The 27,561-nt window shown below is 56.3% G+C and overlaps 1 protein-coding gene across 2 annotated transcripts in view; it reads left to right on the top strand.

Annotated features, from left to right (window-relative positions):
- Nucleotides 1-27,561, top strand: part of SORCS2 (sortilin related VPS10 domain containing receptor 2) — a 569,237-nt gene that overhangs the window by 342,377 nt on the left and 199,299 nt on the right. For both annotated transcript variants that reach the window (XM_028848328.2, XM_028848326.2), the window contains exon 3: nt 16,642-16,741. In XM_028848328.2, the coding sequence (XP_028704161.1) occupies nt 16,642-16,741 (100 nt within the window). The remainder of the gene's footprint in view (nt 1-16,641; nt 16,742-27,561) is intronic.

Raw genomic sequence — 27,561 nt, 5'->3', positions numbered from 1 at the left:
CAGCAGCTTCCTCTGCACATTGAGGAGGAGGCCTGGACACCGTCCATCCTGCTGACTTCCCAGGCTGTGCGGCAGATGCTGCCGCTCGGAACCCACCTGTGCCCTGCAGATGTAAAGCCTTCACTCTCGATTGCTTTTCTCTCCAGCGGCATTCACGGACCAGTTTCTGGTTTCTCTCCAGCAGCACTCATGGACCAGTTTCTGTTGAATGCAAGGTGGGAGGGGCTCAGTCTGTTTCATCTTGACCATAGGTCACAGTAGGGAACGATTTTCACATCTGCCCTGCAGCTCTCTGCCTAACGCAGCCTGAGTAGCCCTGGCAAAGAAACGCTGACCTCAGGGCTACTCTAGACCTCAGCTAAGATCGTCTGCTGGGCTGCTTGGTTGCTGTGTGACTTCAAGCAAGTGACTCCACTTCTCTGGGCCTGTGTCCTCACTCATGGGAGGGGTCCAGTGGAGGCCCGGAGGTCTCAAGGGTGCTCTCGGCTCTTGTAGCAGAGTTTAGGGGCTGGGACCTCAAGTGGGCATTAGCAGTACCCACGATGGTTTCTGGGTGGGCACTGTGTTGTTCATTCATTTATTCATTCAACCCACATTTACCGGTACACACTCCATGCTGGGCGTTGGGCTGAGAGGTGGCTAGAGAGCTGGTCAGATGCAGTCCTGGCCCTCGTGGAGCTCACAGGCAGCTCCAAGCAGAGGAAATCCATCATTGATGAGACAGGTGTCACGGGTCACTTCGGGCAGAAAGGGAGTGAGAAGGCCCGGCGGGGCGTGGGGAGGGACGGCAGGCCTCTCACTCTTGTTTTCGCCTTCCTAAGGCTCTGCCCCTCCTCTCTGAACCTCCCTTTCCTCCCATCTGGCCTGTTGTTAGGGGCTCCGGCTTCATCCTGAAGGTGCTGGGACGCTGCGGGTTGTTCAGAGGCTGATTTGCACCATGTGGGAGGAGAGGCAACTAGAGCGGGTGGAGGAACAGAGAACGGCGGGTGTTTTGCTGTTGCGTTTGCAGATTTTATCCACTTGCAAAACAGTTCCATGTGGGCAGGGACCTGGGGGGGCGGGGGCGGTGCTTCTTGTCCTTGGTGGAATGCCCTGGCCTTTTTACGCAGGACAGGCGTCAGGGCTGCACGGAGTCTGGGACTGTGGGGAGAGCGTGTTTTCTCGGAACACGGCCTGAAGTTCCCAGAAGGAATTGCGCCACACTCATCCCCCGCTCTCAGCTGAACTGGGAAGGGAGCCTCCCCTTCTCGGCATGGTCCTAGCTGGGGTTGAATTGTCACTGTCTGCCACGTTTGCAGGTACAGGTGTGAGAAGTCTCCTCCCTCATCATCCCCTTCAGGCAGCAGCTACTACTGACGAGTGAGGGCCGCATGTTGTGGGGACCCCATGCACAGCTCGGGATTCAGGCCATGGTGTTCAAACTCAGCCCCTCCACCTGCTACCTCCTCCTCTGGTAGGTGGGAGTGTGCTAGTCCCCCTGGCTGGGTGTTGAAGGGACTCAACGAACTAACACGTCCAGCATGCCCAGCTCTTGGAAGTCGACACAGGTGTGACTGAGGGGATTTGTCATTGCCGTGATTACTAGTACAGCTGCCTGATTTACTGCTGTCTTTAAGAGTTTTCAGGCCGGGCGCGGTGGCTCACGCCTGTAATCCCAGCACTTTGGGAGGCCGAGACGGGCGGATCACGAGGTCAGGAGATCGAGACCATCCTGGCGAACACGGTGAAACCCTGTCTCTACTAAAAAATACAAAAAAACTAGCCGAGCGAGGTGGCGGGCACCTGTAGTCCCAGCTGCTCGGGAGGCTGAGGCAGGAGAATGGTGTAAACCCAGGAGGTGGAGCTTGCAGTGAGCGGAGATCCGGCCACTGCACTCCAGCCTGGGCGACAGAGCGAGACTCCGTCTCAAAAAAAAAGAGTTTTCTAATCAGACACACTGAGGACACGTATGGTGGCGATGTCTGTGGGTCACTGTCAGTGTTAGCTACTCAGTGTTGCTGTTGACTTATCCCTTGTTTTCGATTCCGTAACATCTTCCCACTCAAAACTTTCAGCCGGTTTCCACAATCGAACGACTCGAAGCATCCTCTGAGCTTTCCGGAGAGCGGGAGTTGTTTGTGTTAATTGCGTCTTACTTCCTAATGAATTTTTGTATCTTGTGTGTAAATATGATCATGCACGTTTTAAAGCAGAGTTCCCTTTCAGACGGCTCTGTCCTCATCTGCTCGTGTCTTGGGCATTTTTTTCCTTCTCTTTGAAAACACTCAACACAGCATTTGGACTGCCTTCAGCAGAAACCGAACACAGTCAACAGTGCCTCGAAAAATCAATTTGGAGTGTCAGATTCTATAATCTGGGAACTGGCATGCGAAAATGTTATCATTTTGTTCCAGGACCCCCTAAGAGCACATGGAGGCTCTCGTTTTAAAAATATTGAGTTGTAAGAGTTTCTTGGATCTAAGAAGACATTTTTTAAAAAGCCGCACGGAGGCTCAGAGCATCTCACTGAGGAGCCTACCTCCTAGAGCTTCGCGCTGGGAAATTACCCAGGACACAGAGGCTGGGGAGGAGTTAAAATAATGAAAATGTTGTTCCTGAAGGGCATCGTTGCTTGTCACAGCAATCAAGAGAAAAAAGTGGATTTCCACCACACACAGCACGTGGTAGGCACTCTGTTTGCAGAACAGATTTGAAGAAGTTCATCCTGAGGAATGACCTGTCAGTAACGCCACACACTGGATGGAATATTACACAGCAGGCAGGACATGCTGCGCATTTTGTGATAAAATCGGAACACAGGTCTGTGCGTACCTTGTAACTGGAATTATGTTCACACAGGGACCAGGGCTAGACAGGAACAGAGGAGGCAGTGGACCTGGTGGATGGCTAAGGGGCAGCAGCTTCTTTTTTTCTGGTTAGCGTTGTTCTCAATTGTTTCATTATTCTTAAAGGATTCCAAGAAGAATTGAGGATGCGTTAGCATATCAGGAAGGGCTTTTATTTGATCGTATGTGGATTGCTACATTTCAGGAAATTTTCCTAAGATAGATTCCAGGTCACAGGGTAGATTAACCCACTGGACTTGATCCCAAGCCCAGTCTCTGGTCTCTGACTTGGCGGCTCACACGCACCCTCTTTGGGCCTCTTTCCAGCTCTGCTCTGTCCTTCAGCCCATCCCGCTTCACTCCTGCTGGGAATTCCTAGGCGAGTCCTCTCCACAGAAGGCAGCTGCTGGGTGCAGAAGCTTTTTCGCTGTGTGTCTCCTGGGGTCTGCGGAGTCCAGCTAATTCCATTGTGTTGTTCTTTGCCTCATTCTGTTTGGGTGTTCCTGCTTGAAGTAACACTCTGGGGTTTAGAGTGGTTTCCATCCTCCCAAATAGGTTGGTTCCTGGGGACAACGTGGGGCCAGTGTGACTCATGCCCAGCAGCAGGAGACAGAGGTAACTACCCTGGTCCATTCACAGGAGGTGCTCATGTGTCCTTCCCGACCAAATGCAAAGCAATAGGCAAAAAGAGGTAACTACCCTGGTCCATTCACAGGAGGTGCTCATGTGTCCTTCCCGACCAAATGCAAAGCGATAGGCAAGCGATGGTTTTCTCCCAGCGCCTGTGTGCCCTCCACCATGTCAAGAGGGCCAGAGACTCACCTCTACCTGGCCATAAACTCAGCCTGCCCCCTCCAGCCCCCCATCAAACGCCACTTCCCCAATTAACCCAGAAGTCACGGGCTGTGTCCGGATCATCGGATGGCTGCTTCACATTGAGGCACAACACAGTGTCAAGTACAGCGGCAGCCTCGCACCTGCTGCCTGTGGGAGCTGCCAAGGTAACTGGCACCTCCTCCCCTCACACCGGCTGCTGCTGGCAGCCTCGGGTTTGCAGGCTCTGGCCTCCCAGCTGACTGGCATGGGGCTGGAGGGTGGCTCCGTCACCCACCGTGGCTCTTGGAAGTATGCCCGGCGGAGGGCTTGCAGAGCAGCTGTAGAGCAGGCGTATCTGCTGGAGGCTGACAAGGCCCTGCATGCCGAGGGGAGCACAGGCAGCTCTGCCTGTGCCAGGAGCATGACTGGGGCGCTTCCAGGAGTTCGGGCCTCATTCACCCTGGATGGTCATACCAAATTCTAAAGACTCCATCCTTTGGGACAAGAGCCATTGCAAACATCCCACCTTGTGCCATTTTAAGACCTCCAGATGCCAGGCACGGTGACTCATGCCTGTAATCCCGGCACTTTGGGAGACCAAGGTGGGCGGATCATGAGGTCAGGAGATCGAGACCACGGTGAAACCCCGTCTGTACTAAAAATACAAAAAATTAGCCAGGCGTGGTGGCGGGCGCCTGTAGACCCGGCTACTCGGGAGGCTGAGGCAGGAGAATGGCGTGACCCCGGGAGGCAGAGCTTGCAGTGAGCCAAGACCTTGTCACTGCACTATAGCCTGGGTGACAAAGCGCGACTCTGTCTTAAAAAAAAAAAAAAAAAAAAAGACCTCCAGACATAAAACCAGCCAGAACCACAGTGCCACTTCCCTCCCACAGAGCTGGAAGCCTAGAGCAGATGCACAATTTGGAACTCGGGTCAAATAGAGTCTCGCTTCGTCCTTTCTGACCCTGGACGAGTGACTTCACGTCATGAGTCTCAGTCTCCCTGTCTGCACAGGAAGAGCCTGGAGTGAGGATTAAGGAAGCAGCTCAGCCAGTGTCTGGAAGAGACCCAGCACGTGGCGGCCACAGTGAAGCTGTGCCTGCCATTTTCGCCTTCCAGCACTGCTCTCTGTGCCTGTGAAACTTGGCTGCTCATTGCCTTTCTAGAACTTCTGCTTTCATCCCTTCATTGCTGCTGGCATGGAGCAACCTGCTTCCTTAGCCAGCACTGGCGGATCTCAGGGGAGTTCCCTGCACCACCCACACCTCTTGGTCTGACCCACTCTGCCCCTCCTTCTCCCTCAGCTCCTGCAGCTCCTTGGCCGGGCCTCCCACAGGGTGCACGTGGGGGCTCCTGCCGTGCGAGAGCAGCAGCTGCGTTTCAGTGGCCTCTGTGCCTGCTCTTAGCCCCACAGGATCCTGGGCTCCCCTGTTCAGCAGCAGGGCAGGGAACATCAGTCACTCATAAAGGAGCTGGGGCAGCCTGGAGTTAGGCCCCAGGGCTCCTGCTCTGCCAGGCTTACCCCCTTCAGTGCTGGTCCCTGAGGAGGTGCAGGGGGCAGCCTGGAGGAGGAGGGCCCTGGCAATGAGGGCCCTCGGGGGTGGTGGGGTGGCACTGTTGGCTGACCGGTGTGGACTCACTTCCCAGTTTGAGCCGCTCGTACAGTTGCACTGGCACCGATGGCTGCAGAAGTTCCCTGCCCAGTCATGTGCACGCCTGGTCTGGACTCAGCCTGGCACCGCATCGGTGCTCAGGAGAGGTCTGGAAAGGAACTCTGGCACTGGAGGGGTTCAGTTACCCGGAGAGTTTATAGATAGCGAGGGATTCACTAAAAAGGACCGATACTCATACAGTCAGTGAGACACAGCTGGCCAGGAGTAAAGTGAGGAGGTGTGTGCTGGTTTTCTGTAGGTCATGTCCGAGGTCGTGCCCCCATTTCCATCCCTAAGGTGTCAGTAAAAACTGCAGGCAGGGGCACTGACAGTGGGGGAGGGGTCCTCTGGGATTAGGCCTGGCCCAGCTTCATTCTGGAACAATCTGCTAGTGAGTGTCACAGCCTCCAGCACCAGTGGGCTCAGAATACCAGCAAGCCATGGCAGGCAGCTGAACCCACGTGTGGAAGGGCTGGTCGGGAGATGCGGCTCAGGGCGTGGATGCAGAGAGGTGGGCATAGGCACCGGGGGTGGCCATGGGGGTGCTGCCCCTGTGGGTTCAGACACAGAAAATCAGCTGCCTCTGCTGGCGCCAGCCCTCTCCACCCACAGGGCACACTGCCAGTCCGGGGCTGAGGTGGAGTTAAGGAGATGCTCTAAGCCCACGGGTAGCTCACAGCTGAAATGACATGGCTCTTGCACTGGGTCGGGCTGCAGTCAGGGTCCAGCTGCTGGCATTGGAGAATGTCAGAGGTGCCCAGGACATGCAGGGCAGGTGCCACGCCACACCAACCCCTCTGGGGCACGGTGCACAGATCAGGGGACAGCCTGGGAAGCTCAGAGAAGACAAGCCTGGAGCCACCGCATGACCCAACACTGAGTTTTCTGATGTTGCTATAATCTTGGGCCAGTTACTTAATGTTCCTTGGGACTCAGTTTCCTGGTCAGTGAAATGGGAAGGTGTTTTCCTGTTCTGATGTGATTGTGAGGTCTCAGTGAGGTTCCCTTCACTCTGTCCTCTGCTGGTGTCCGGGGCATGGTGGGCACCAGTCTTGCTAACTCTTCCCCACACAGCTTTCATGCCGAAGGGCATCCTGCTCTCTCCCCGTATTTCTGTGGGTCGTGGGTTCAGATCCTGCTGCCTTCGCTGCCGTGTATTTGGGTGACTTGCCTGGCAGGGTCTCCTCGCCCCCAACACTTGGCACCCCCTCCAGGACCAGGCTGCATTTCCTTTCCCTCTGTTCACCCACCTCGCTGGCGCCCGATGCCACCTTTCACACTCAGAATCTAGAGTGCCTTCTGGAAGTTTCTTGAATGACTTCACTGCCCCACAATCGCCCTATGTCACCTTAGTTCCCTCTTCCTCTCTGATCCTGGGAGGGTTTGTTAGAAAGTCTGGGTAGCGGATCAAAGCCTCCTCTTTGCGGGTTCGGTGGAGCCATCAGGTCCTGGGTGCCACAGCAGCCCGTGTGTCTTCTCGTCTCACAGCACAGACCGAGCCTGACCTGGAACGCGACCGAAGCTCAGAATGATTTCCGCTGGGAAGACACATCTGCAGCACCCATCGCCTCTGCTGAGACCGAGGTTCCAGTCTGGGGCTCCCTTTGGGCAAGTCCCTTTCCTACTGGGCCTCAGTTTCCCCATATATAAAGTGCAGGCGTGCATACACGTGCCCGCGAGGGGGTTTCTGGGGTCCACTCAAGGGCCTTTGCAGCTGCCAAATGCAAGCCTCGTGGCTGTTAGGGACACACATGTCCACAGTGGCTGCACCTTCGAAGAAGGGGTGGTCCATGCTGTAAGCAGGGGACAAGCCAGAGCACACCGGCTTCCGTTAAGTGGCACAGTGACACAGGCAGTGCCACCTGCCCACCACTCCGTTCCTACTTCGTGCGTGTCCTACACACACCTCTGGAATCCTCAGGACAGGCACAGGAGGTCCGCTTCATTAACACTTTGTTCAGATGAAAGAAACCTAAGTCTCAGAAAGGTGTAAGCCTTGCCCAAGGCCAGAGCTTACAGGCGGGTGCTGCCTTTCACACCTGCGCGTGGCTTCCGGGTTCTCAAGTGGGAGTGGGGCGAGCAGGGGCTCCTCACCCCGAGGAGGAGGGGTGGGCACAGCATATATGTCCCCGCCAATGGAGTAATTATAGGGGAGGAAAATGGCTTCATTAAATCATTTTTTAAAAGTGAGTATGTACAAACACTCAGCAATTAAGCAGCCGATTTGCAGACAGCAGTTTTCCAACTGCGCTTGCCTTCCATGTTTCTATTTGCCCGGTTTTAGACTCTGGTTGTTATTTTTAATTGGAATAAATATAGACTGGAATGATCACCTCCTGAGTTGCTGGGTGCAGTTAAAGAACTGGGTGATGGTGCAGCTACTGAATGCTGGGGAGGTCCCCTGGGGGACGGCACCAGGCACAGAGAGGAGAGGTGCTCAGTGAGCACTGTGGTCCTCCTCCCCTCCCGCCTCTTCCCCTTCCCTTTTTCCCTCCCTCCTCCCTCCTCCTCCCACCCTTTCTCCCTCCTTCTTCCTTCCTCCCTTTCTTCCCTCTTCCCCCTCCCTTTTCTCCCATCCTTTCCCTTCTCCCTTTTTCCCTCCTTCCTTCCTTTCTTTCCTCTCCCTCCTCTTCCTCTTCCCTCCCTCCCTCCCTCCTTCTCCCTTTTCTCCCCCTTTCACTCTCCTCCCTCCCTCCTCCCACCTCTCTCCCTCCTCCTCCTCCCTTTTCCCTCCCTTTCTCCCCTCCCTTTCTCCCCTCTTCCCTCCTCCCTCTTCCTTCCTCCCTCTTCCACCATCCTTCCCCTTCTTCCTTTTTCCCTCCTTCCTTCCTTTCTTTCCTCTCCTTCCTCCCACTCTTCCCTCTTTTTCCCTCCCTCCCTCTTCCCTCCCTCCTCCCTCCTCCCTCCTTCCTCCCTTTCTCTCCCCTTTCCTTCCTCTTGCCATTTCCCTCCTGCCTCTGCCTCCTCCCTTCCTTCCTTCCAGACAGGCTGAGCTCTCCCAGGGATTCTGACACCGTCCAGAGATTCTAGAGAGAATTCTTCCCCAGAAGGGCAGGCTCAGGAGCCACTGGGACCGCTAAGGAAGATGTACAGGAATTCGATCCACAAGTGGCAGTGCTAGTGCTTAGACTCAAATACTCAAATCCAGTTCCCATATGTTCAGTGGGAAACTGTGGCCTAGGGAGGGAAACCTGTTCACCTGAGGTCACACCGCCTTTAGGTCTGGCACCCAGAGCACCTCCAAAGGAATCCAGCAAGCATTTATTGAGTGCCAGCTGTGTGCCTGGCCAGTAGAGGCTTGCATCCCCACTCTGGCCGGGAGATCTGCGTGGGCTTCAGGAGGGGGTAGTATTGGGTTTGGAGTTGATGTGAGGGTTCTGTGCTCTGGCAGTCTGCTAAGAGACAGGCCCAGCTGTCTGATGTGGGGTGCTGGCAGCACCCCTTCCCTCCCTCTGCTTAGTCCACCATGAGCCGGGGCAGCAACTGAGTGGGCCACAGCCTCCATCACGCTGTCCCTGCTGACCAGCCCTCAGTGTCCCCTGCCCACAGGCCGCTGTTATGTGGTTGGACTCTCGACCCCTAGCTGCGTCCAGCACCCAGCACTGAGCCCGGCGCCCCGCAGACACTCAGCACATCACTGGGGGTCACACGGGCCCCTCACTGGTGCACCGTGTTCCTCGAAGCCATACACTTAAATCCTACCAGGCCCTCCAGTGGTCCCAGCCAGAGGCCCCCTCCCTCCTCGGGCCCTTGGAGCTTCCCACTGGCCTCAGACTCTTCCTGGGGGTGACGTGCTGCCTGTCTTCATTCCTTCATTGAAAACCAGGAGCTCCCCAGGGGATGCAGGGAGATTTAACGAAGTAGGCAGGTGAGGTGCTAACGCAGAGTCTTCCTCATGTAGAATAGACAGTCAGTGCAACTACCCATAGAGGGATGAATGGAGTCGCCCCCAAAATCTGTGTCCACCAGGAACTTCAGGGGTGACCCTATTGGACCCAGGGCCTTCGCAGATGTAATTAGCTAAGGATAGAGGTGAAATCAGCCTGGCTTTAGGGTGGGCCCTACACCTAACGTGAAATTGAGATAGAGAGTGGCGCAATGCAGCCTCAATCCAAGGGACGCCTGGAGCCCTCAGCAGCTGGAAGAGGTAGGAGGATCCTCCCCGGGAGACTCCAGAGGGAGCTCAGGGCCCTGCCAGCACCTTGACTTTGGACTTCTGACCTCCAGAACTGTGAGGGGACAAGCCACCTGGATTGTGGTATTTGCACACAGCCTGGGACCCTAGCCCATCACCTCAACTCACGCCCTGGCCCTGCCCTCCTCAGCACACCTCTAGAACTGCATTGTCTGGTTGAGTCTTGTTGCTTGCACAACATTGAAAACATACAGCAAGAGGTCAACATGCTGGTGTGGGTTTTCTTTTTTTTCACGTTCTTTAAAGGAATGATGTTTAGAGTTTAGAATCATGGCCAGACAAGCAGCGCCACTGCCCTTGTTCTTTCCCCAGGAAGTCGGGTGCGGCAGCACCTCCTAACCGCATCTCTCTTCCCACCGGCCTGGCCTTCCCAGCACCCTGAGCTGTCTGATGGAGTCGGGCGGTCCCCCTCCGCCCCTTGCCGCCACTGCTCACCAGCCAGTTTCAGGTTTTCTAACCACGATCCAAGAGTCTGAACTCTTCCGAGAGTCCAAGCTTGGCAAGTGCACTGCAGAGCGAAACGTGCTCACCGTAGAGAGACAAGGCCATCCATCATTGAGGATCCTGTCCCCCGAGCACCCCTGGTCTGCAACAGAAACCTGGCATGTTCCAGAGAGCGGGAGCTTAACTCGGGTCCTCCTTTTTTCTGACACAGCTGCGGGGAGAGGCAAAGGCCGGGCAAGCCCGCTGGGCGTTCTCCAGCTTTGTTCCTTGCAATAAATCTTCATCATTAGATATCATCGTGGCTACACTTACTTATCTGAGAAGCAGATGCTCAGAGGAAATAATGCGGTGAGAGAGAGACTCTTGAGTTGCCCACCAGGAAAACGCAGTCAGGGCAAGAGGCTTCTGGGGAGAACGGATCCCTTTCGGGTCTCTCGAAAGGGGCTCTCGGAGGCTGGATAACAGGACACTTGTGGGGTACGTGCAGGTTAAGGGTGTGTGGTCGCAGCCCTTTTTGTTGATGGGGACCCCGGAGATGCCTGATTCCAATCCTCTGATGCCTCAAAGAAGAAAACTAATGCTAAAATCCATAGTGGGCTGCCCAGGGAGCAGCAGTGGGTGGACATGAGCCCAGACCCCCCAACCGTGCTTCGCCCAGGGGCCATCCTGACTCCCAGCCCAGCCCTCCACTTTCCTCCAAGCATCATGGCACCTGAACAGTGTCACCCCATCTTCCATGTCACCTGGTGTCCCCTCCTTCAGCCTGACACCTTGAGCAGCCCCAAGTCACGCCAACTCTACTTCCTGGGCCTACACCTATCCTTCCTCTCACTCCTCCACCTCCTCAGTCACCTGTCCTCACCTGCAGTCACCTGTCCCCTCAGTCATTTGTCCCTACAGTCACCTGTCCCCTCCTGCAGTCACCTGTCCCATTCTCACTCACCTGTCCCCTCGGTCACCTGCCCCCACCTCAGTCACCTGTCCCCTCCTGCAGTCACCTGTCCCCTTCTCACCTGTCCCCTCGGTCACCTGTCCCCACCTCAGTCACCTGTCCCCACCTCAGTCACCTGTCCCCTCAGTCACCTGTCTTCACCTCAGTCACCTGTCCCCTCCTTAGTCACCTGTCCCCTCCTCAGTCACCTGTCCCCTCCTACAATTACCTGTCCCCTCCTCAGTCACCTGTCCCTCCTACAGTCACCTGTCCCCTCCTGCAGTCACCTGTCCCCTTTTGCAGTCATCTATCTCCACCTCAGTCACCTGTCCTCTCCTTAGTCACCTGTCCCCTGCAGTCACCTGTCCCCTCCTCAGTCACCTGTCCCCACCTGCAGCTGCAGCACTCTTCCCAAACAGCAGTAATGAGCCCTGCTTCACATGTGCCACGACCCGGGCACCATTCAGCCAGATTCCACACTGTCACTTGCTCATCTGCTGGGACCGCATTTTCCAGGGGTCACGTGCCCGTCCACTGCAGAGCCCCACACCTTCCGAAGACGCCCACCGCCTTGGCATGTTGTCCAGACCGGCGTGTCCCTTAGGAATATAATTGGAGCCATGGGGGTCTTTCTAAATGTTCTAGTGACCACACTAAAAAGTGAAGAGAAACAGGTGACGTGGAAAAGCATGGACGGACCTTAAGTGCATATCACTAAGTGCAAGGAACCATATGAAAAGGCCGTGAACTCCGGGATTCCAAGTGGTCATCTTCTGGAAAAGGCATAACTATGGCGATGGTAAAAGGATCGGTGGTTGCCAGGAGGCAGGCGGGGGAGGGGATGAATCGGCGGAGAACAGAGGATTCTTGGGGCAGTGATGCTGTCCGTATGATACCACAGTGTAGGGGCCCTGTCATCCTACAGGTGCCCAGACCCATAGAGTGCAGGAGCCCCAGGGCTGGCCCTGACCTGAACTCTGCACTCTGGTGGCAACCACGCGTCAGGGCGGCTCACCGATTGTACCAGCGAGTCTCCGGTTGGGGCGCTGACGGTGGGGGCAGAAGGTATACAGGAACTCTCTCATTTCTACTCTATTTGCTGTGAATCTGAAACTGCTTTAAGAAATAAAACCTGTGGGTTAAAATAAAGAACAGGTGAAATTAATGTTAATCGCAGCTTTTAATTAACTCCGTATAGCCAAAAGATTATGTCAACATGTAATCAATATAAACATTATAATGAAATATCTTACATTCTTTTGAATGCTAAGTCTTTGAAATCAGTTTATATTTCACAGTCCCAGGGCATCTCCATTCAAAAGAATTCACCATATTCCTAGTGCTAGGCGGCCTGCGGGTCAGTGGTGCTGCCCGACGATGCGGGTCCGGCCCTCTCTGTGGCCGTGGGGACCGCCCACCCCACCCACCTCCAGCCGCCCTGTTGTCTGTCACAGCTGACGCGGGGACACTGCTCCCGAACCAGCTCCTACACATGCCTTGGACCCGGCTCAAATGCCCACTTGTGGTCGGCAGAGCAACGCCTCCCACAGACGTCCACATCCTAATCCCCGGAAACGGTGACTATTGCTACCTTACATGGCAAAGGGGACTTTGCAGATGGATTAAATGAAGGATCTTGGGATTATCCTGCATTATCCTCGTGGGGTCTTTGTAATCACAAGTAGGGAGCCAGAGGGACGTGAGACTGTAGTAGTCGGTGCTGTGACGGGAGGCTGTGACGGGAAGCAGAGTGGAGCGACGGGCCTCGGGGCGAGGACTGCAGGAGGTCAATAGCAGGCGGGAGAAGCAGGGTGTGGGTTCTCCCCTGGAGCTTCCAGGAGGTGCCCACACCTTGATTAGCCCTCTATAGACCCCCTGCAGACTCCTGCCCTCCGGAACTGTAGATAATGAATGTGGCTGGTTTGCAGCCACTGAGTCTGCGGGCCTTTGTTACAGCAGCCATGGGAATCTCACAGGCCCCCCAGGTGCAGTCAGCCTGTCGGTGTTTGCGCCCCCTCCACTGAGCCTGGGGCCCTCATGCCAGGTGCTCCTCGTGCACAGACGGGAGAGGAAGGGGACCTGGACTAAGGTGGGCAAGGAGATGTAGGGATGGAATTTAAAAGCTTTAGGAGGAAAAGTCAGCCGGTCAGTGATGGATTAGACCTGGTAGTGGGGGCAGCCTAGGGGACTGAGGATGGCACCCAGACCCCCTCAGTTTGATGTCCCCTATAGTGTCTCCCAGGACTCTCTGGACGTGCCTGTTAGCATTGCTGCTCCTGGCTGCAGGGTCTGTCTGCTTGTGTTCTCTCTTTCTCTCCCTCTCCCCACAACACCAGCCAGCCTGTCACCCCCATGAGTGCAGGGGACAGTGTCCGTGCTGCCCATGGATTCCAGCCGCAGTGTAGTGATGGGACACACAGCAGGAACTCAACATGCACACATCATGTGAAAGATTTGAATGAGGGGGTGAATCTGGATTCCTAGGCCCGTAGTATGGGCCTTAAAGCATAAAACGTTAAACAAATAGAGGGAATGAATGGGTGAGTGGGTGGATCGATGTTCCTCGTATCTGCAGGAGTTGGACTTGGGAGTCGTGGATATCTGAGGAATTGGGTTTGCATTGCCTGCAGGGCGAGGGGCTTCCTAGGCACTGGCAGCTGCTAGGTTTTTTCTTTTCTTTTATTTTTTTAGATGGAATCTTGCTCTGTCACCCAGGCTGGAGTGCAGTGGTGCGATCTCAGCTCACTGCAACCTGTACCTCCTGGGTTCAAGAGATTCTCGTGCCTCAGTCTCCTGAGTACCTGGGATTACAGGTACCTGCCACCTTACCCAATTTTTGTATTTTTAGTAGAGACGGGGGTTTCACCATGTTGGCCAGTCTGGTCTCGAACTCCTGACCTCATGCCTCGGCCTCCCAAAGTGCTGGGATTACAGGCATGAGGCACCACGTCCAGCAGGGACTGTGCTTTAAATGGACCCGCCTTCCCTGTCCTCAGGGCCCTTGTACCTGGAACGCAGCTGCCATCACAAAGTACCACCGTGGTGATCTTTCTCTTGGGGTCCTGGAGGTCAGAAGTCTGAGAGTGTTTTTCTCGGAGGCTCTGAGGGAGCCTCTGCTCTCTGCCTCTCCTCCCAGCATGGCTGCCCGGGTCCTTGGTACCCTCAACCCGCGGCCGCATCACCCCACTCTCTGCCTCCAACTGCGCACGGCCTTCTCTGTGTGTGTATCTGTGTCCCAATTTCCAACTTCTTATAACACCAGCCATACAGGACTCAGGGCCCACCCTCATCCAGCATGACCTCATCTTAACTAACTGCATCTGCAGAGACGCTGTTTCCAAATTAGGCCACACTCATGGGTTCCGGGTGCACAGGAACTGGGGAACACTACTCAAGCCTGTCCAAATGCCTTTCCCCGGCCAGGCACAACCTCTCTGCTTCCTTCCGGGCTCTGCGCAAACATCACCTTGTCCAAGGAGCCTTTCTACCACTCTTGTCTGCAACCCAGCAGCCCCACCGCCCCTCCCTCACCATCCGCCTGCACCCCCACACTGTTGATTCTTCTTCCCACCCTCATCGCATTTGAGGCTGTCGTATTTTTGCTTCTTTCCTTGTTGTCCATCTGCCTCCCTCCATCTCCCCTCCTAGAAGAGCCCCTTCGTAGAGAGCAGGGGCTTTGCTCATGGGCCCTTTCTGCAGGCCACACCTGGCAGGAGCTCTGGAGTTTGCAGGTGTGAGCAGGCTCTTCTGGCCCAGGGCGGGGAGCAGGACTGAGGCCGGCTGGATGCTGAGCTAAGACGAGCAGTGCCGGGAGTGAAGGGAAGAGAGGAATGAGAGGTATTTGGGAGGCAGGATCGATAGGCAGGTCTTGGAGATGGCTCAGCAGGGTGGGGAAGGAAGGGGAGGCTTCCCCTGTGTCAGGCTCGTCAACACAACCATTTGTTTCTGCAAGGGCCCTGGAATTTTCTGGGTCTCTGGATCAGATCGATCCTCTGCTAATGGGCCTCTCTCTGCGTCCTTCCCAAAGAAAATCAATTCTCTGAGGTTTGAGAGTAAGTGCATCCTAATTACACCTCCACTGGGCTTCTTTGTTCGCTCCCGCCTGGTCCTCCCTGGGGAGGCCAGGGGCAGACAGAGGCCAGATGGGTCCTGAGGCCCCTTACCATCCTGGGGAGGGGCTGGCCCCTGGGAGTTAGAGGGCTGGGGGTTGGGGGTCTGTTCTTTGTCCTGGCCTAGGAGGAATCTTGTGGCCCTGAGGCCTGTGAGGGACACACATTCTGGGGACCTGTGGCCACGTGGCCAGCATGCCCAGAGATGACAAACAGTCTACTTTTCTGGAGCCTCAGATTCACTTGAAGATGTAGGAAATGTCTCCATGTAGAAACCACCAAGGATGTGTTATAGAAGGGCACGAAACAGCTCCCAGTGGGTGGGGCCTTTATGCTAAAGCAGCTCCAGGCCTGTCCCCTCGGCCCCCGAGGGACAAACTGGGTGAGTCTGAGAAGCACTGGCCTCGCAGTCGGGCCACACACGTCAGCGCAGGTTGGGCTCGGAGCCAGGTGCTGGGGTCTGAGGCAGGCACTGAAGCGTGGTTCCAGCCCAAGGCCTCCTCGCCCAAGCTGGGGAGTTGCCCCCAGTCCCCCGAGCTCAGCTCCCCGCAGCATATCTCGGCAGTGGTCGGACACGGGGAGGCCCTGCAAGGCATGCTGCCCACGACAGGAGTGCCAGGGTCGTGCGTTCCGCCCGTGTTCCTCTCCCCACCGTGGGTCTGTGTCTGGAATCTGCATCGATGGAGCAGGGGTGAGATGGGAAACGCTTCCCCGAGCACCTCTCTGATCCTCTCCAGTAGAGTCAGGGCGTATTCTGCAATCCCAGTGTATTAAACAGGTGATGATAAGAGGTGTTGGTTCAGGGTCTCTGGGACTTAATCTTCAATGGAGAATTAATTCCATGTCCTGATGCATGGACGGCTTCCGAACAACAGATATGAAGTTGCCTTTGTGGCTTATCTCCCTCTCCTTGCTGGGGAGCCAAGGCGCTTTAAAGCTCGGTGTACTCTCAGATTCTCACTTGGCCAGGAGGGCCTTGCCCAGGGAGGTACTGAGTGGATAGCCCTGTCTCCCAGCACGAGCCCAGCAGACGCCACTCCAGGGTGGGCACAGTGCTTTGGGTCTGATTTCCAGCAGCTGCCCGAGCTCTGGTACCTGCGTGCGGTCCCCTACCATCCTGTGCTGCAGGTGGTGGTCAGGATAGAGGATGAGGCTCCCTGGAGGAGTTCAGAGTCCAGAGAGGGAAAGAGGCAAGCAGACAGGCCACAGGAATGCCTCAGCACAGCCGTCGGCCTGAAATCAGACAGGCCAGTGTCAAATCCCGAGTCAGCCACTTATTAACTAAGTGATTTCAGGCAGAGAACTATCCCTTTGGAGGCTCCTCTGTCAGCTGTGAGATGCATACGGTAACCTAGAGCTGCCCAGCACATAGGAAGCACTGGGGAGGAATGACTGGCTGGGATTTGGAGTCAGAAGGACCTGACCTTGGATCCTAGCTCTGGACCTAAGCTCCACACCTGCGTGAGTCCTCAGTGTTCCTGAGAGAGCCCGGTCTCCTCTACTGCCTTGTCGGGATGCACTGCCCCCAGGCAGAGTGCCCAGAACTGCACTCAAGGTGTCTGAGGTGCCCTGCCCACACGGTCACAGGGCAGGGGCCGGACACCGTGTGGGCTGATGAAGGCCGCACCTGGAGGGCACGTGGCTGATAGCTGTCCCCCTTTTCCCCCAGGTCGTCGGATTTCGGGACGTCCTACACCAAGCTCACCCTCCAGCCTGGCGTCACCACCGTCATCGACAACTTCTACATCTGCCCGACCAACAAGAGGAAGGTAGGTGCTGTCCGGGGGTGGCCACCGCTCCGGCTGCAGCTCTGGCTCTCGCCTTGCACCGCTCACTCTGCAGGGCAAGGAAGCTGCTGCCCTGCCTGCTGTCTCCTACTCTGGACCAGGCCGGAGCGTGAGATGTTTCCCTCCCGGCTCTCGCTGCCACCCTTCCCAGTGCCACCTGACACCATTCTGTGCTTTAAGCCAGAGGCCAGGCTTTGGACGAAGGCGCCGCCTGCATACCTGGGGCACACTTGTCTTCCCCCCGGTTGGGGGGTAGCACACATCCATCAGGGCATAGCAGGAAGGAGCTGTGGGTCTGGAAGCAGAGAGAGAAGCAGCTCTCTTGGGTTGGGAGCCCTCGGAAGGCAGTGCTGAGCAGGCCCGTTCTCCGGAAGTTAGTTGTTGATCTGGTTTTGATTAGGCTGTGATTTCCACCTGAGCTCTCCTCGCTGTTTCCTGGGTCCGGGGGAGCTTCCTGACTTTGTTCTCTGGCTGGCTGTACAATAGGAGAGAGGGGTCTTTCCGAGGCTGCCCACCGTGGGTTCTGTGAGAAGACCCCTCCTGCGAACGTGTGTCTGTGTCCTGGCCCACCCCGAGCCCAGATCGAGGTCGGCAGAGGCACCAGGACAAAGCCGTCCTGCGAATCTGACTCCGTTCAGCAAAGCAGTTCACGGTCACAGAAAGGGACTCAGACCAGTGTTTGCATCCCGGCTCCCCTCTCTGTGCCTCAGTTTCCTCAAATGGGATGTCACCCACATCTCGTGCAGGGAATCGTGAGCTCTAGGATCAGGCACCCAGAGCTCCTGCATGGTGCTCGGCATGAAGTGGGCACTTAGGCCCCTGGGCTCAGCTCTAATGGTGACTTTGAAGGAGAGATCTGAGCAGCTTGGAGTCTGTGAGAACGTCCGTAAATCAACAGAACATCCAGAAAGGGAGTCGTGTGGGATGGTGATGATTCCAAGGGTGCTGGAGCGTTTCGATGATTGTACTGGTGGCAGGTTCACAGGGGCTCAGAGGAGCTGGGTGCACTGGAGCTTGGCAGCTTCTGCTGAGACCACAGGCCTGGCAGCAGCAGTCCATGGTACAGGGGGCCTGAGATGCGTGCAGCCTTGATTGGGACGTCTCAGTGGTCTCAGCCATGTTTGTTCATGGGATGTCTTCCCTCTTCCTAAAGCAGGTTGCTTTGCTGGTTTTGTTTTGTTTTGTTTGTTTTATCTTCTTGATGTCTGCTGTAGGAGCTTCCAGTTGGACAGACTTGGAATGCAGAGGTGGGGAGGATTGCAGAGGGGAGGCGAGGGAGACCTGGCCCTGGGGACACGAGAGGCACCTGCTGGAAGGCCATGTCTCGGCATGTAGGGAAGAGGGGTGGTTTGACCTGAGCCAGCCCCCGCTTTTTCCCGGCCCCAGCCCTGGGGATTCACACACCTGATCTCTTTCCATCCCGCAGTGGCCCAAAGAGGGAGGCATCATTGTCCCCCTTTCCAGGGCAGGACATGGGACAAGAGGTGAGATTTGCTCAGTCTCACACCTGGTGGGGCAGGGGGCCGGATCTGAACCCAGCTTCCCCGAGCCCAAAGCTGAGGGTGGAGGGCATTGTCCAGGCTTGGCAGCGGTGAGGCCTGCACCTGCCGGAAAACCCAAACCGTATGGGAGCAGAGGCAGACGCTCTGCCTTCCGGCCCGGCCGTCACCCCTTCTTCCTGGGACTGCTGTCATTTAAATTTGAGGCAAAGATGAGTGGCTTGGGGCTGGCACTGACCCAGGTGAGGGCCCACACTGACCCCAGATTCCCGCTGGCAACGGAGGAGGCCACGCCCCCCACCTCTTGGCCCAGGCTTCAGTTCCTGTCCCTCCATCCAATCCAGTCCAGTCCTGGTGGTCTTCCAGCGGCTACCCTTCTCCACTCCATGCAGGGGACACTCCGCTCCTGTCCATCTAGTCACCAGCTAGGAGAGTCCACAGGTGTCTGGGATGTGATGGTATCTCCAGGGTCAGCCCCGCAGGCCACGTCTGTGTTTGGAAATGTGAAGAGCAAGGCAACAGGGGCAGTAACGGAACCAAGACAGACTCTGAGGCCCTGAGGTCAGGGAAGGTGTCACATGGAGACTGGGCCAGACAGCACGAGGTCAGAGAGAGCATCTTCCGCACGGAGCAACCTGGGGACATGGCCATGGCCTCCGCTGAGCCTCAGTTTCCTGGCCTGTAAAGCAGGCGGGTGGGAGGACCCATGAGATGATACATAGAATGTGCATGGGGTCAGCAGAGGGGTTTCTAGGCGGCACCAGACCTTCTGTGCAGGCCAAAGGCTGGGGCTCCGATTTGGGGTACTCAGCAGAACTTCCTCTGCAGGCAGCACGGGGGAGGCGTCTGCAGTCTTGAAAGCAGACAAACCCTGAGACAGGTTATTTGAGTCCCTGGGCACAGGCTGGATTTCAGAGCCAGGACAGTTTGGACGTTTAGCCTAGAAATATCACTGCGGGTACAGGATTGGGTCTGTTGGCGGCCTGGCCACCAGCAGAGAGGCTCAGCTGACTTTAAAGGGATGGGATGAATGAATGAGTGAATGAGTGTCACAAACAGCAGTGTGTGCTGCCCAGCAGACGCTGTAGCCGCATCGGGTTTGCCTGGGTGCAGACACTGCATTTGCAGGGTGGTATAGAGGACGGTGCCAGCACTGGGGATTCCCCGTACTCAGTTCAGCTCTGCCAGGTGCCCCCCATCAGGGAGCTGCAGATGTCTTACGTGTAAAGGGGACAGTGATCAAGGGTGGGCTTGACAGGTGAGCGCCTGGCAGAGCCTTACTCAAAATTGCCATTTGCTGTCAGCTGAAGAGAAGCCCCCAAAGATGTCCCAGTCCTGACCCCTGCAACCTGTGAATGTCACCTTCTATGGCAAAAGGGACTTTGCAAATGGGATTAAGTGGAGGATGTTGTGATGGGAAGGTTCTCCTGGGTTGTCTGGATGGGCTCAGCTCAGTGTCATCACAGGGTCCTTGTGGAGGGTGGCAGGAGGGCTAGGGCTGCAGGGGGAGCTGGCAGATGGAGCAGAGGCTGGGGCAGGGCCTGGATGGGGCCACAAGCCAAGGAAAGCAGGCGCCTCTGGAAAGAAGTTGGAAAAGCCCAGGAAATGGACTTGCCACCGGAGCCTCCAGAGGAACCAGCCGTGCCAACACCTTGCCTTTAGCTTTGTGCCCTCCATGGCCAGAAGAGAATGAATTTCTGTTGTTTCAAGCCACGGAGTGTGTGGTGATTTGTTGCAGCAGCCACAGGAGGCTGATACAGCCACTGTTTTGAGGAGGAGCTGCAGGGGTGGGGCTGGGAGTGGGGAGGCCGGGGCTCCTGCTCTCCCCTCACCCACACTGTTCTGCCCACCCCACAGCCCCCCAGATGGAACTGGCCTCCCGTGGGCCCTCCTCCTCCTGCTGACACATGGATCCTGATTCCTGTTGGGCCCCAGGTGGCAGGAGCAAAGTCACAGGTGCAGACAGGGCTGGGCTTCTGGATGCCCCGGTTTGGGACTGTTCTCACCTCTCCCCACCCACCTCCTCACCTCAGGACAAAACTGACCCTCTCTTGAGAAGGCCATGATCCCCTAGGTTGGAGGCACTGGGAGCCCCACCAAGGGCCTCAGTGAATCCGAACTTGTTGCTTCCAGAGCCCCTGATGCTGCAGGAACTGCTGTCTCAGAGGCAGGCAGGGCAGTAACGGTGCGGGGCCAAGAGTGTGGTGGACACAGGGCACCGGGGAGTGGCAGGGGAATGGGATGAGGGGCTGCCCTGAGGCCAACCCCCTGGCTTTTCTGGCTGGGGCATAGGGGCCTCTGTCTGGGTCTGAGTCTGTCCCCGCAGCCTACTTGCTCTGAGACCTTGAGCAAGTGTTAACCACCCTTGTTCCGGGCTTCCTCATTGGCGAAATGGGGATAGTAGCAGCATCTACACTGTAAGGCTGATGGAAGTAATGAGGTGCTCCTTGTCAAGTGCTCCGATCAGGGCCTGGCCCAAGGGAAGGCCCCACGAGTTATTCGTTATTCCTCTAAGGATAACCCACTGTTATCCTTAGAGGGAAACACTGAGGCCCTCCTGGCCAGCCATCTGAGACTTTAGGTTAGGAACTGGCTGCAGGGTGACAAAGCCTCACACGTGTGGCCCCAGTGGGCTGTGTCTATTGGAGGGACCAGACGTAGCCATGGAGCAGAGGCATCCGGGTGGCTGTGCCAGGCATGGGGGGCATTGCCCTGGCCCTGCTTATCTGCGTCTGGGTCAGGCTGCTTGCTCTTGGCATAGTCTGCCCACACCTCTGTGTTTAGAGAACACATTAATTCTCAGTGATGGGAACCAGGGCAGCGATTTGTTATCTAACTAACAGGGAGGCATGTGTTTCCCTGTGATGCTCCTGGCAGCGTGCTTCTGTCTTGGGAGAATGAAACATTGGCTCCTGTCTGCCGAGGTGGGACGGGCCACGTGCTGAGTGGGGCTTGGGACAGAGGTCGGCGGGGCCAGAGAGCATGTGGACTCAGAGGCCAAGGGCGGCAGAGGGCCCAAGCTCCAGGCAGCAGGCTCTGCTGCTCCTTCTCTAGTGGTACAAACTGTAGGCAAGTTCCTAATCTGCCTGCGCCTCAGTTCCTTGTCCGTAAAGTGGGGTCGTGATGGTGAATAAGGATTACTTGGGCTAATGCATATACGGTACCTAGAATCAAGCCTGGCACACAGTTTGATAGTGGTCTTGCAACAAGTGGGAACTCAGGCTGATTTGGCTTTAAACGCATTTAGAGGCAGAAAAGTCACAGTTATGATTCCATATAAAACGAATTTGACTTTACATGTCAAGTAAGGAGTGGGGCAAGCCAGAGAAGCTGGTTAAAGCAGAAAAAGAGACTCAGGGGGTACAGGGCTGGTCTTCAGACACCTGCATGGTGGTCCTGGGGAACAAAAGCAGCCCATGACTGGGGCGGAGGCCAGGCATGATTCCTCCCTACTCCTCAGCCATGCACAGCCCCTGGCACTCAAACGGAACTCAGGAGAGAAGGATGTGATGGGCTGGGCTGGGGCGCATCTGGGAAAGATATTTCAATGTAATATGAAGCAAAAATGGCCTTTATCATTGCATGAAACTTATCCACTCGGAGTTTCTTGATCCCTCCTGCTACCCCCTCGGTGATCATTTTCGGTGTGTCAGACTTTTGGCCGGAAGCAGACGTCCCCATACTCAGATGTGTGGGCGGGGGCAGGGCCCGCCTCGGGGTCACGATTTGTTCACTTCCATTACCCAAAGCAGAAAATGGAGGCTCAGGGAAGCTGGAAGAGTCATCCAAGGTCACCCAGCCCGTAGACAGAACAAAAACAATCACTGACACATGATGCTTGAACCCAGGTCTGCCAGCCCCTACAGTACCCCTCGTCATGCTCCGGGCTCCCCAGGCACCCTTGCAGCTAAGTTCTAGCGAGCTGGTGGGGCTTGCTGTGTCTGTGCGAGCACAGCCCTGCCCACTTGGCTAGAGGCTAGAAATCAGCAGCTCCTTACTGCACACCGGGCGCGGTCTGAGGGCTGCTGAACTGTGTAACTCTGGGCAGATCCCATTTCCTCTCTGGGCCTCCATTTCCCCATCCCTTAGATGAGGCAGCTGAACTGATCTAGCTCCACTATCCTAGCCTCTCCTGGTCTCCTCCCGGGGCGATCCTCTGGGAACAGTAGCAGCCATGAAAGGGGATGCCCGTGCCCTGGCCATCTCCGTGGTGAGAGGGCAGCTTGAACGGGGTCTCTAAGCCCCTCCCAGCACTCACACCCACCCATTCAACAGATATGGGGCTGAGGCCCTACTAGGTGCTGGGCTGTGTGCCTGGTGCTAGAGAGAGCCTTCCCTTTGTCCAGTCTTATAGAGAGCAGATACAGATTAGGTATCTACTATGCACTGGATCCCTTGCTGGGCACTGGGGAGCAAAGGTGAACTGGACAAACAGCTCTAACCTTCTAGAGCCTCTGAGGGTCTGGTGGGGCCCTAAGAAACTGAATCTCCCTGCTGCACGTTTATAGAAAGAATGAGAAAAGGGTGGCCAGATGCAGTGTCTCACGCCTGTGATCCCAGCACTTTGGGAGCTGAGGCTGGAGCATCGCTTGAGCCCAGGAGTTTGAGACCAGCCTGGACAACATAAAAAAATAAAAATAAAAAATAGCCAGGCCTGGCATGTATGGTCCCAGCTACTCAGGAGGCTGAGGTGGGAAGATGGATTGAGCCCAAGAGGTTGAGGCTGCCGTGATCTATGATCCCGCCACTACGCTCCAGCTTGGGTGACAAAGTGAGACACTGTCTCAAAAGGAAGAAAAGGGGGCCTTTAGCCAATAGAGGATTGACCCGGGTGACTCTGATTGGGAAAAGACCACTTTGTTTACAGGAGTATGTGCCGTGCCAGGTCCGCCTCTCTGTTATTGGATAACGGATAGGTTTTGCAGGAAGATGTGAATACTATTAGGAGTCCATTTAGCAACAATTACAGGCGGAGCAGCACTTTATAGCTTCTTGGAGACCACTTTGCAACCTGTCTTAGGAAATGAATTCCCTTTTATTTTTGTCTGACCTGCAGTAGAATCAGCACCCCCGGCCTTGCTGCTCCTGGCCAGGCATCCTACTATTGTCATGGCCGGACCCGAGACCCTGGGGGCCCTGAAGACCCCACACATTCCCCGCAATGCTCACATCAGCTTTGGGCCAACAGCACGTTCCCTTCCGACTTGGCCCCAGGAACCCTGTGGCACGGGGAAGTGTGAAGGCACGGCCCAGAGGAGCTGGCCCAGGCATGGAATTTCTTCCAAGCATCGTGTTTTATATGAAAAATTCATGTGAATTTGCATCTTACTCCATTATATATCAGTGTTGGCTTGAATATTAAAATCACACACACACATTTTCACCCAAAAATCTTTATGTCAAGCTGGTGATCTGGGAGAAGGCCAAGTCCTGGGGCGCCCTGGCCCATGCACCATATCACCCGGGCCCTTGACCCCAGATATGAGAAGCACAGGGTTAGGACAAAATCCCCCTGAGTTCACCTCTTCCCTCATTCCGCTCACTCGCCCGTGTCTTCGTGGGGGAACTGCCATGTGCCAAGCACTCAGGATTGAGCAATGAATCAAGTGAAAATTTTGTTTTTAAGAAACTCAAAGTGTTGCAGAAAGCAAAAACTTCCACTTGGCCGAGGCGGTGTGGTCATGATAAAGAATGGCCCTGTGTCCTGAAGGCCTTTTATGAAAGGCCTTTTATGAAAGTTCAGCCGTGGTCTCCAATCCCTACAGCAGCCCTGCAGGGTAAGGATGCTCATGGGCCATCGCACAGGCAAAAGAAATTGAGGCCCAGAGAGGCCAAGTTGCTTCCCCCAGGCCCCATGGCGGGTGGGCTGCCGAGTCATGACGTGCCCCAGGTCTAAGGGCCCCTATCAGTGCTGCCCTGTCACCACCGCCCAAAGCCTTCAGCAGCTCTGTTCAGACACCAAAAACCTGTGCTTTGGGCACAGGGCCCTGCCCCCAGGGGGAAACCTGAGGGGTGGGGCACAGGCTCTGGAGCTGTGGATCCCCCAGTACAGGTTCCCAAGTTCTCTGGACCTCAGAGTCCTCACCAGGAACACAGGGTGGTGATACTGCCTGCTCTCCAGGCCCCAGCTTCATGGGACTGTGCCATTCAGGCCGAGCCGAGTCCCAGGCTCCTCTTGAGGCTGTGCCCATGTCCGCCTCCTGTGGACTCTTTGAGTGCCTGCGAGAACACAGGAGTCCAGTACTTTGTTCTGCTCTTTGTCTGTGGGTCTGTCTCCCACCCATGTGTAGGGTGGCCGCTTGCTTCCCCACCACACTGGGCTCTAACGGCTCACCCTCCCTTCTTGTCTTCTTCCTTCTCTTTGTCTCTCACGCTGTCTGTCTCACTCTTCCCTCCACTCCGAACCCCTGCCTTCAGCCCTACAAACTTCTTCCCAGTGCAAGGCCCCGCCCCCGTTGTTGAGGCCCCACCCTCTTCCTGCTGTGGTGGCCCAGCCCCTCCCTGTTGTGGAGGCCCCGCCCCCTTTCTGCTGTGGAGGCCCCTCCCTGCTGTGGTGGCCCGCCCCTCCCTCTTGTGGAGGCCCTGCCCCTCCCGTTAAGGAAGCCCCGCCACCTTTCTGCTGTGAAGGCCCCACCCTCTCCCTGCTGTGAGGGCCCTGCCCCTCCCTGCCCCTGCCTCTCCTTCCTGCCAACTGCTGACCTCTTAGACCGGCCAGGGTTTTCTTTCCTCTCCTTCTGGACCTGAGCTGTGCATGGTGGTGCTCAGAGGCAGCCGAGATTAGCCCGGGTCCCTTGGACACAGGACCCCAGCCTTCTGTGGCTCGGAACCCCTGTGAGTCATGTACTGTGTCCAGCAGGGGATGGCAGCACCCTGTGGCTGCTTTGCCACTGCCTGTGTTTTGTGGGACCCCCACTGTGTGTGCAGGAGCTTGGGAAGCCCCAGAATCTGCCCTTGCACTTCACGGCTTTGACCTTAAGGCCTTCTGAGCAGCGGGAGCCAGGCTGCATAGTCCCATGGTGCCGAGATGCTTTCGCGCAGTGCTGCGTCCTGCTGTGCAGTTCTTCCTGCAGAGAGTCTGGCCGGCATCACCCGCTCCCCGGCCACACATCTGATGAAGAGTGAGTCATGAGGGAGGGCAGGGGGACAGAGTGGGGAGAACGGGCTTTATGGAGACTCGACCCCAGGTTCCCCATTTCCTGGCCCTCCGACCTCTGCACCCCAGGTGTGAAGTGGGGATGAGCATTACCCAAATCATCCGGTCCTCTGGACTATTAAATGGGAGGAGGCCTGACTCAGCAGCACAGGCCTGGCCCTGGCAATCAAGGGAACCGGCCAGCGCCCCACCCACGAGGCTGTACTCAGGTCAGAGCCAGTGTGGGAGGCGTGAGGGTACAATGCCAGGCACACAGCTGGGGCTCAGACAGGACCAAACTATCCCTTCTGTGTCTTCTCCTGGACCCGCCGTCTGCCATGACCATGAACTGACGTGCCTGAAAGCCAACCCATCCTTTCGGTCTCCCCGTGATGGGAAATGAGGGTGAGACTGGCATTATGCTTCAGGAGGGGAGTCAAAGGGTGCCATGCCTGGGCCTGGGTTGCGGCAGGGCTGCCATGCATGCATCTGTGGCCTCTGGTGGCGTAGGGGTGTGGGCAACAGTGTGCACCCTCGTACAGACTCTCATCCACGGTGCTCAAGCTCAGGGTGCCTCGTGGGACCCCAGGACCTGGGCACAGGCTGGGGCAGCCACCCGCGGGGGAAGCATTGCTAACTTTCCATTCTGCTAGTGATTTGGGCTGCCAGGGAGGATTCCCGGTGCTCTGAATGGCCATGCAAACATTTGCAAATTGTGATCATTCTCTGATGATGGTCTCCGGGCAAGACTGGCCATCAGGGGAGGGGCATCGCTAGCCTCCTCAGGAGGGGCGATCACTCGGGAGTCCTGAGCCAGGCTTGCTCATGGGCAGTGGCTCACAGCGGTGGCCAGGGTCTTGCTGGGGGTGCCCAGCCAGCCAGGCCTCTCCCTCAAGTTGTTTGCCCTTTTTCTTGAGGAGTGGACATCAGAAGCATCTGTGGACATGGCTGAAAGGCCACCTTTTAAGCATCATGTTGCAGACCAGAGACACAGCTAGGCTGGGAGGTGGGGAGAGTGTGCAGGGTCAGCACCTCCACACGGAGCCCCCCTAGTTTCGGCCTTAAATATGCCGCACACGGGGCTTGTGGACATGGCGGTGCAGCTACACCAAAGAAAAACGCAGTTAGGAACCAACAGGAAAGCTGGCGTCCAGCTTGAAGGTCCAAGCGTGGCCAGCAGCAAGGCAGCTCACCAACGGGCACACTTTGGGTGCTTCTGGCTCCCCAGCCATGTGCAGGACCCCCTGCCAGCTCCCCACTTTTTGGCCCCATTCCCCTTTTGTAACAGGGGTGAAGGCAAGGCACTTGCCCAGCAGAGCTCCAAGACCAGGAGAGCTCCAGAGAGAAGGAGCTTTGCCTGCTTCAGCCAAACCAAAGGGCCCATTGGAAGCCCCTCCTCCTCACCCCTCATGGGCGGGGGTTTGGGGGGGGTCTCTGCCCTGCCTGCCCTCTCTTAAACAATTAGTGATTGTCAATTGTTGTGACAGCCCTGCTCCTGGGGCTGCACACAGTGCTTTGGGCTGAATTGTACCCCTTAAAAAGATATGTTCGTGTTCTAACTCCTCATCCTTGCCAATGTGTCCTTCTTTGGGAATAGGGTCTTTGCAGCTGTAATCGAGGTAAGATGAGGTCATTTCCAACATGACTGGCATTTTTATAAGAAAAGGAGAGGAGACTCAGAGACAGACAAGACAGAGGGCAGGTGACATGAAGACATATGGGGAAGAGGAGAGGGCCAGGATGACAGAGGCAGAGGGGAGTGAGGGAGCTGCAGGACGGGGGCGCCTGGGAGCCCACAACACTGAAAGCTAAAAGGAAAGCCTGGAGTAGATTCTGTCCCAGAACCGTAGGGAAGCACTGCTGATACCTTCCTTTTGAACTCACAGTCTCCTGAATTTTAAGAGGACACATTTCCGCTGTTCGAAGGCACTTTGTCTCACATGATCCTCAGAGCAATGACCAGCATGGTGGTTGCCCAGTTTTGCAGATGGGGAGAACAAGGCTCACTGGGGCTGAGTGATTTGCTCAGGGTGGGTGGGCAGGGATCCAGCTTCCCGCCTGTGAGCACAGCACTGCCTCCCACGCTCCACCCATACTTCCTCTTCCCTCTTAGGAGGGATGAAAGCAGGAGATGACAGGCCCCTTCAGACCCTCACCCGGCCCAGCGACCC

The sequence above is a fragment of the Macaca mulatta genome, chromosome 5 (genome assembly GCF_049350105.2).
Source record: "Macaca mulatta isolate MMU2019108-1 chromosome 5, T2T-MMU8v2.0, whole genome shotgun sequence".
In the NCBI taxonomy this organism is placed as follows: domain Eukaryota; kingdom Metazoa; phylum Chordata; class Mammalia; order Primates; family Cercopithecidae; genus Macaca; species Macaca mulatta.
Note: the sequence above shows the minus strand (reverse complement) of the source record. Positions and strands in the feature narration are given on the sequence as shown.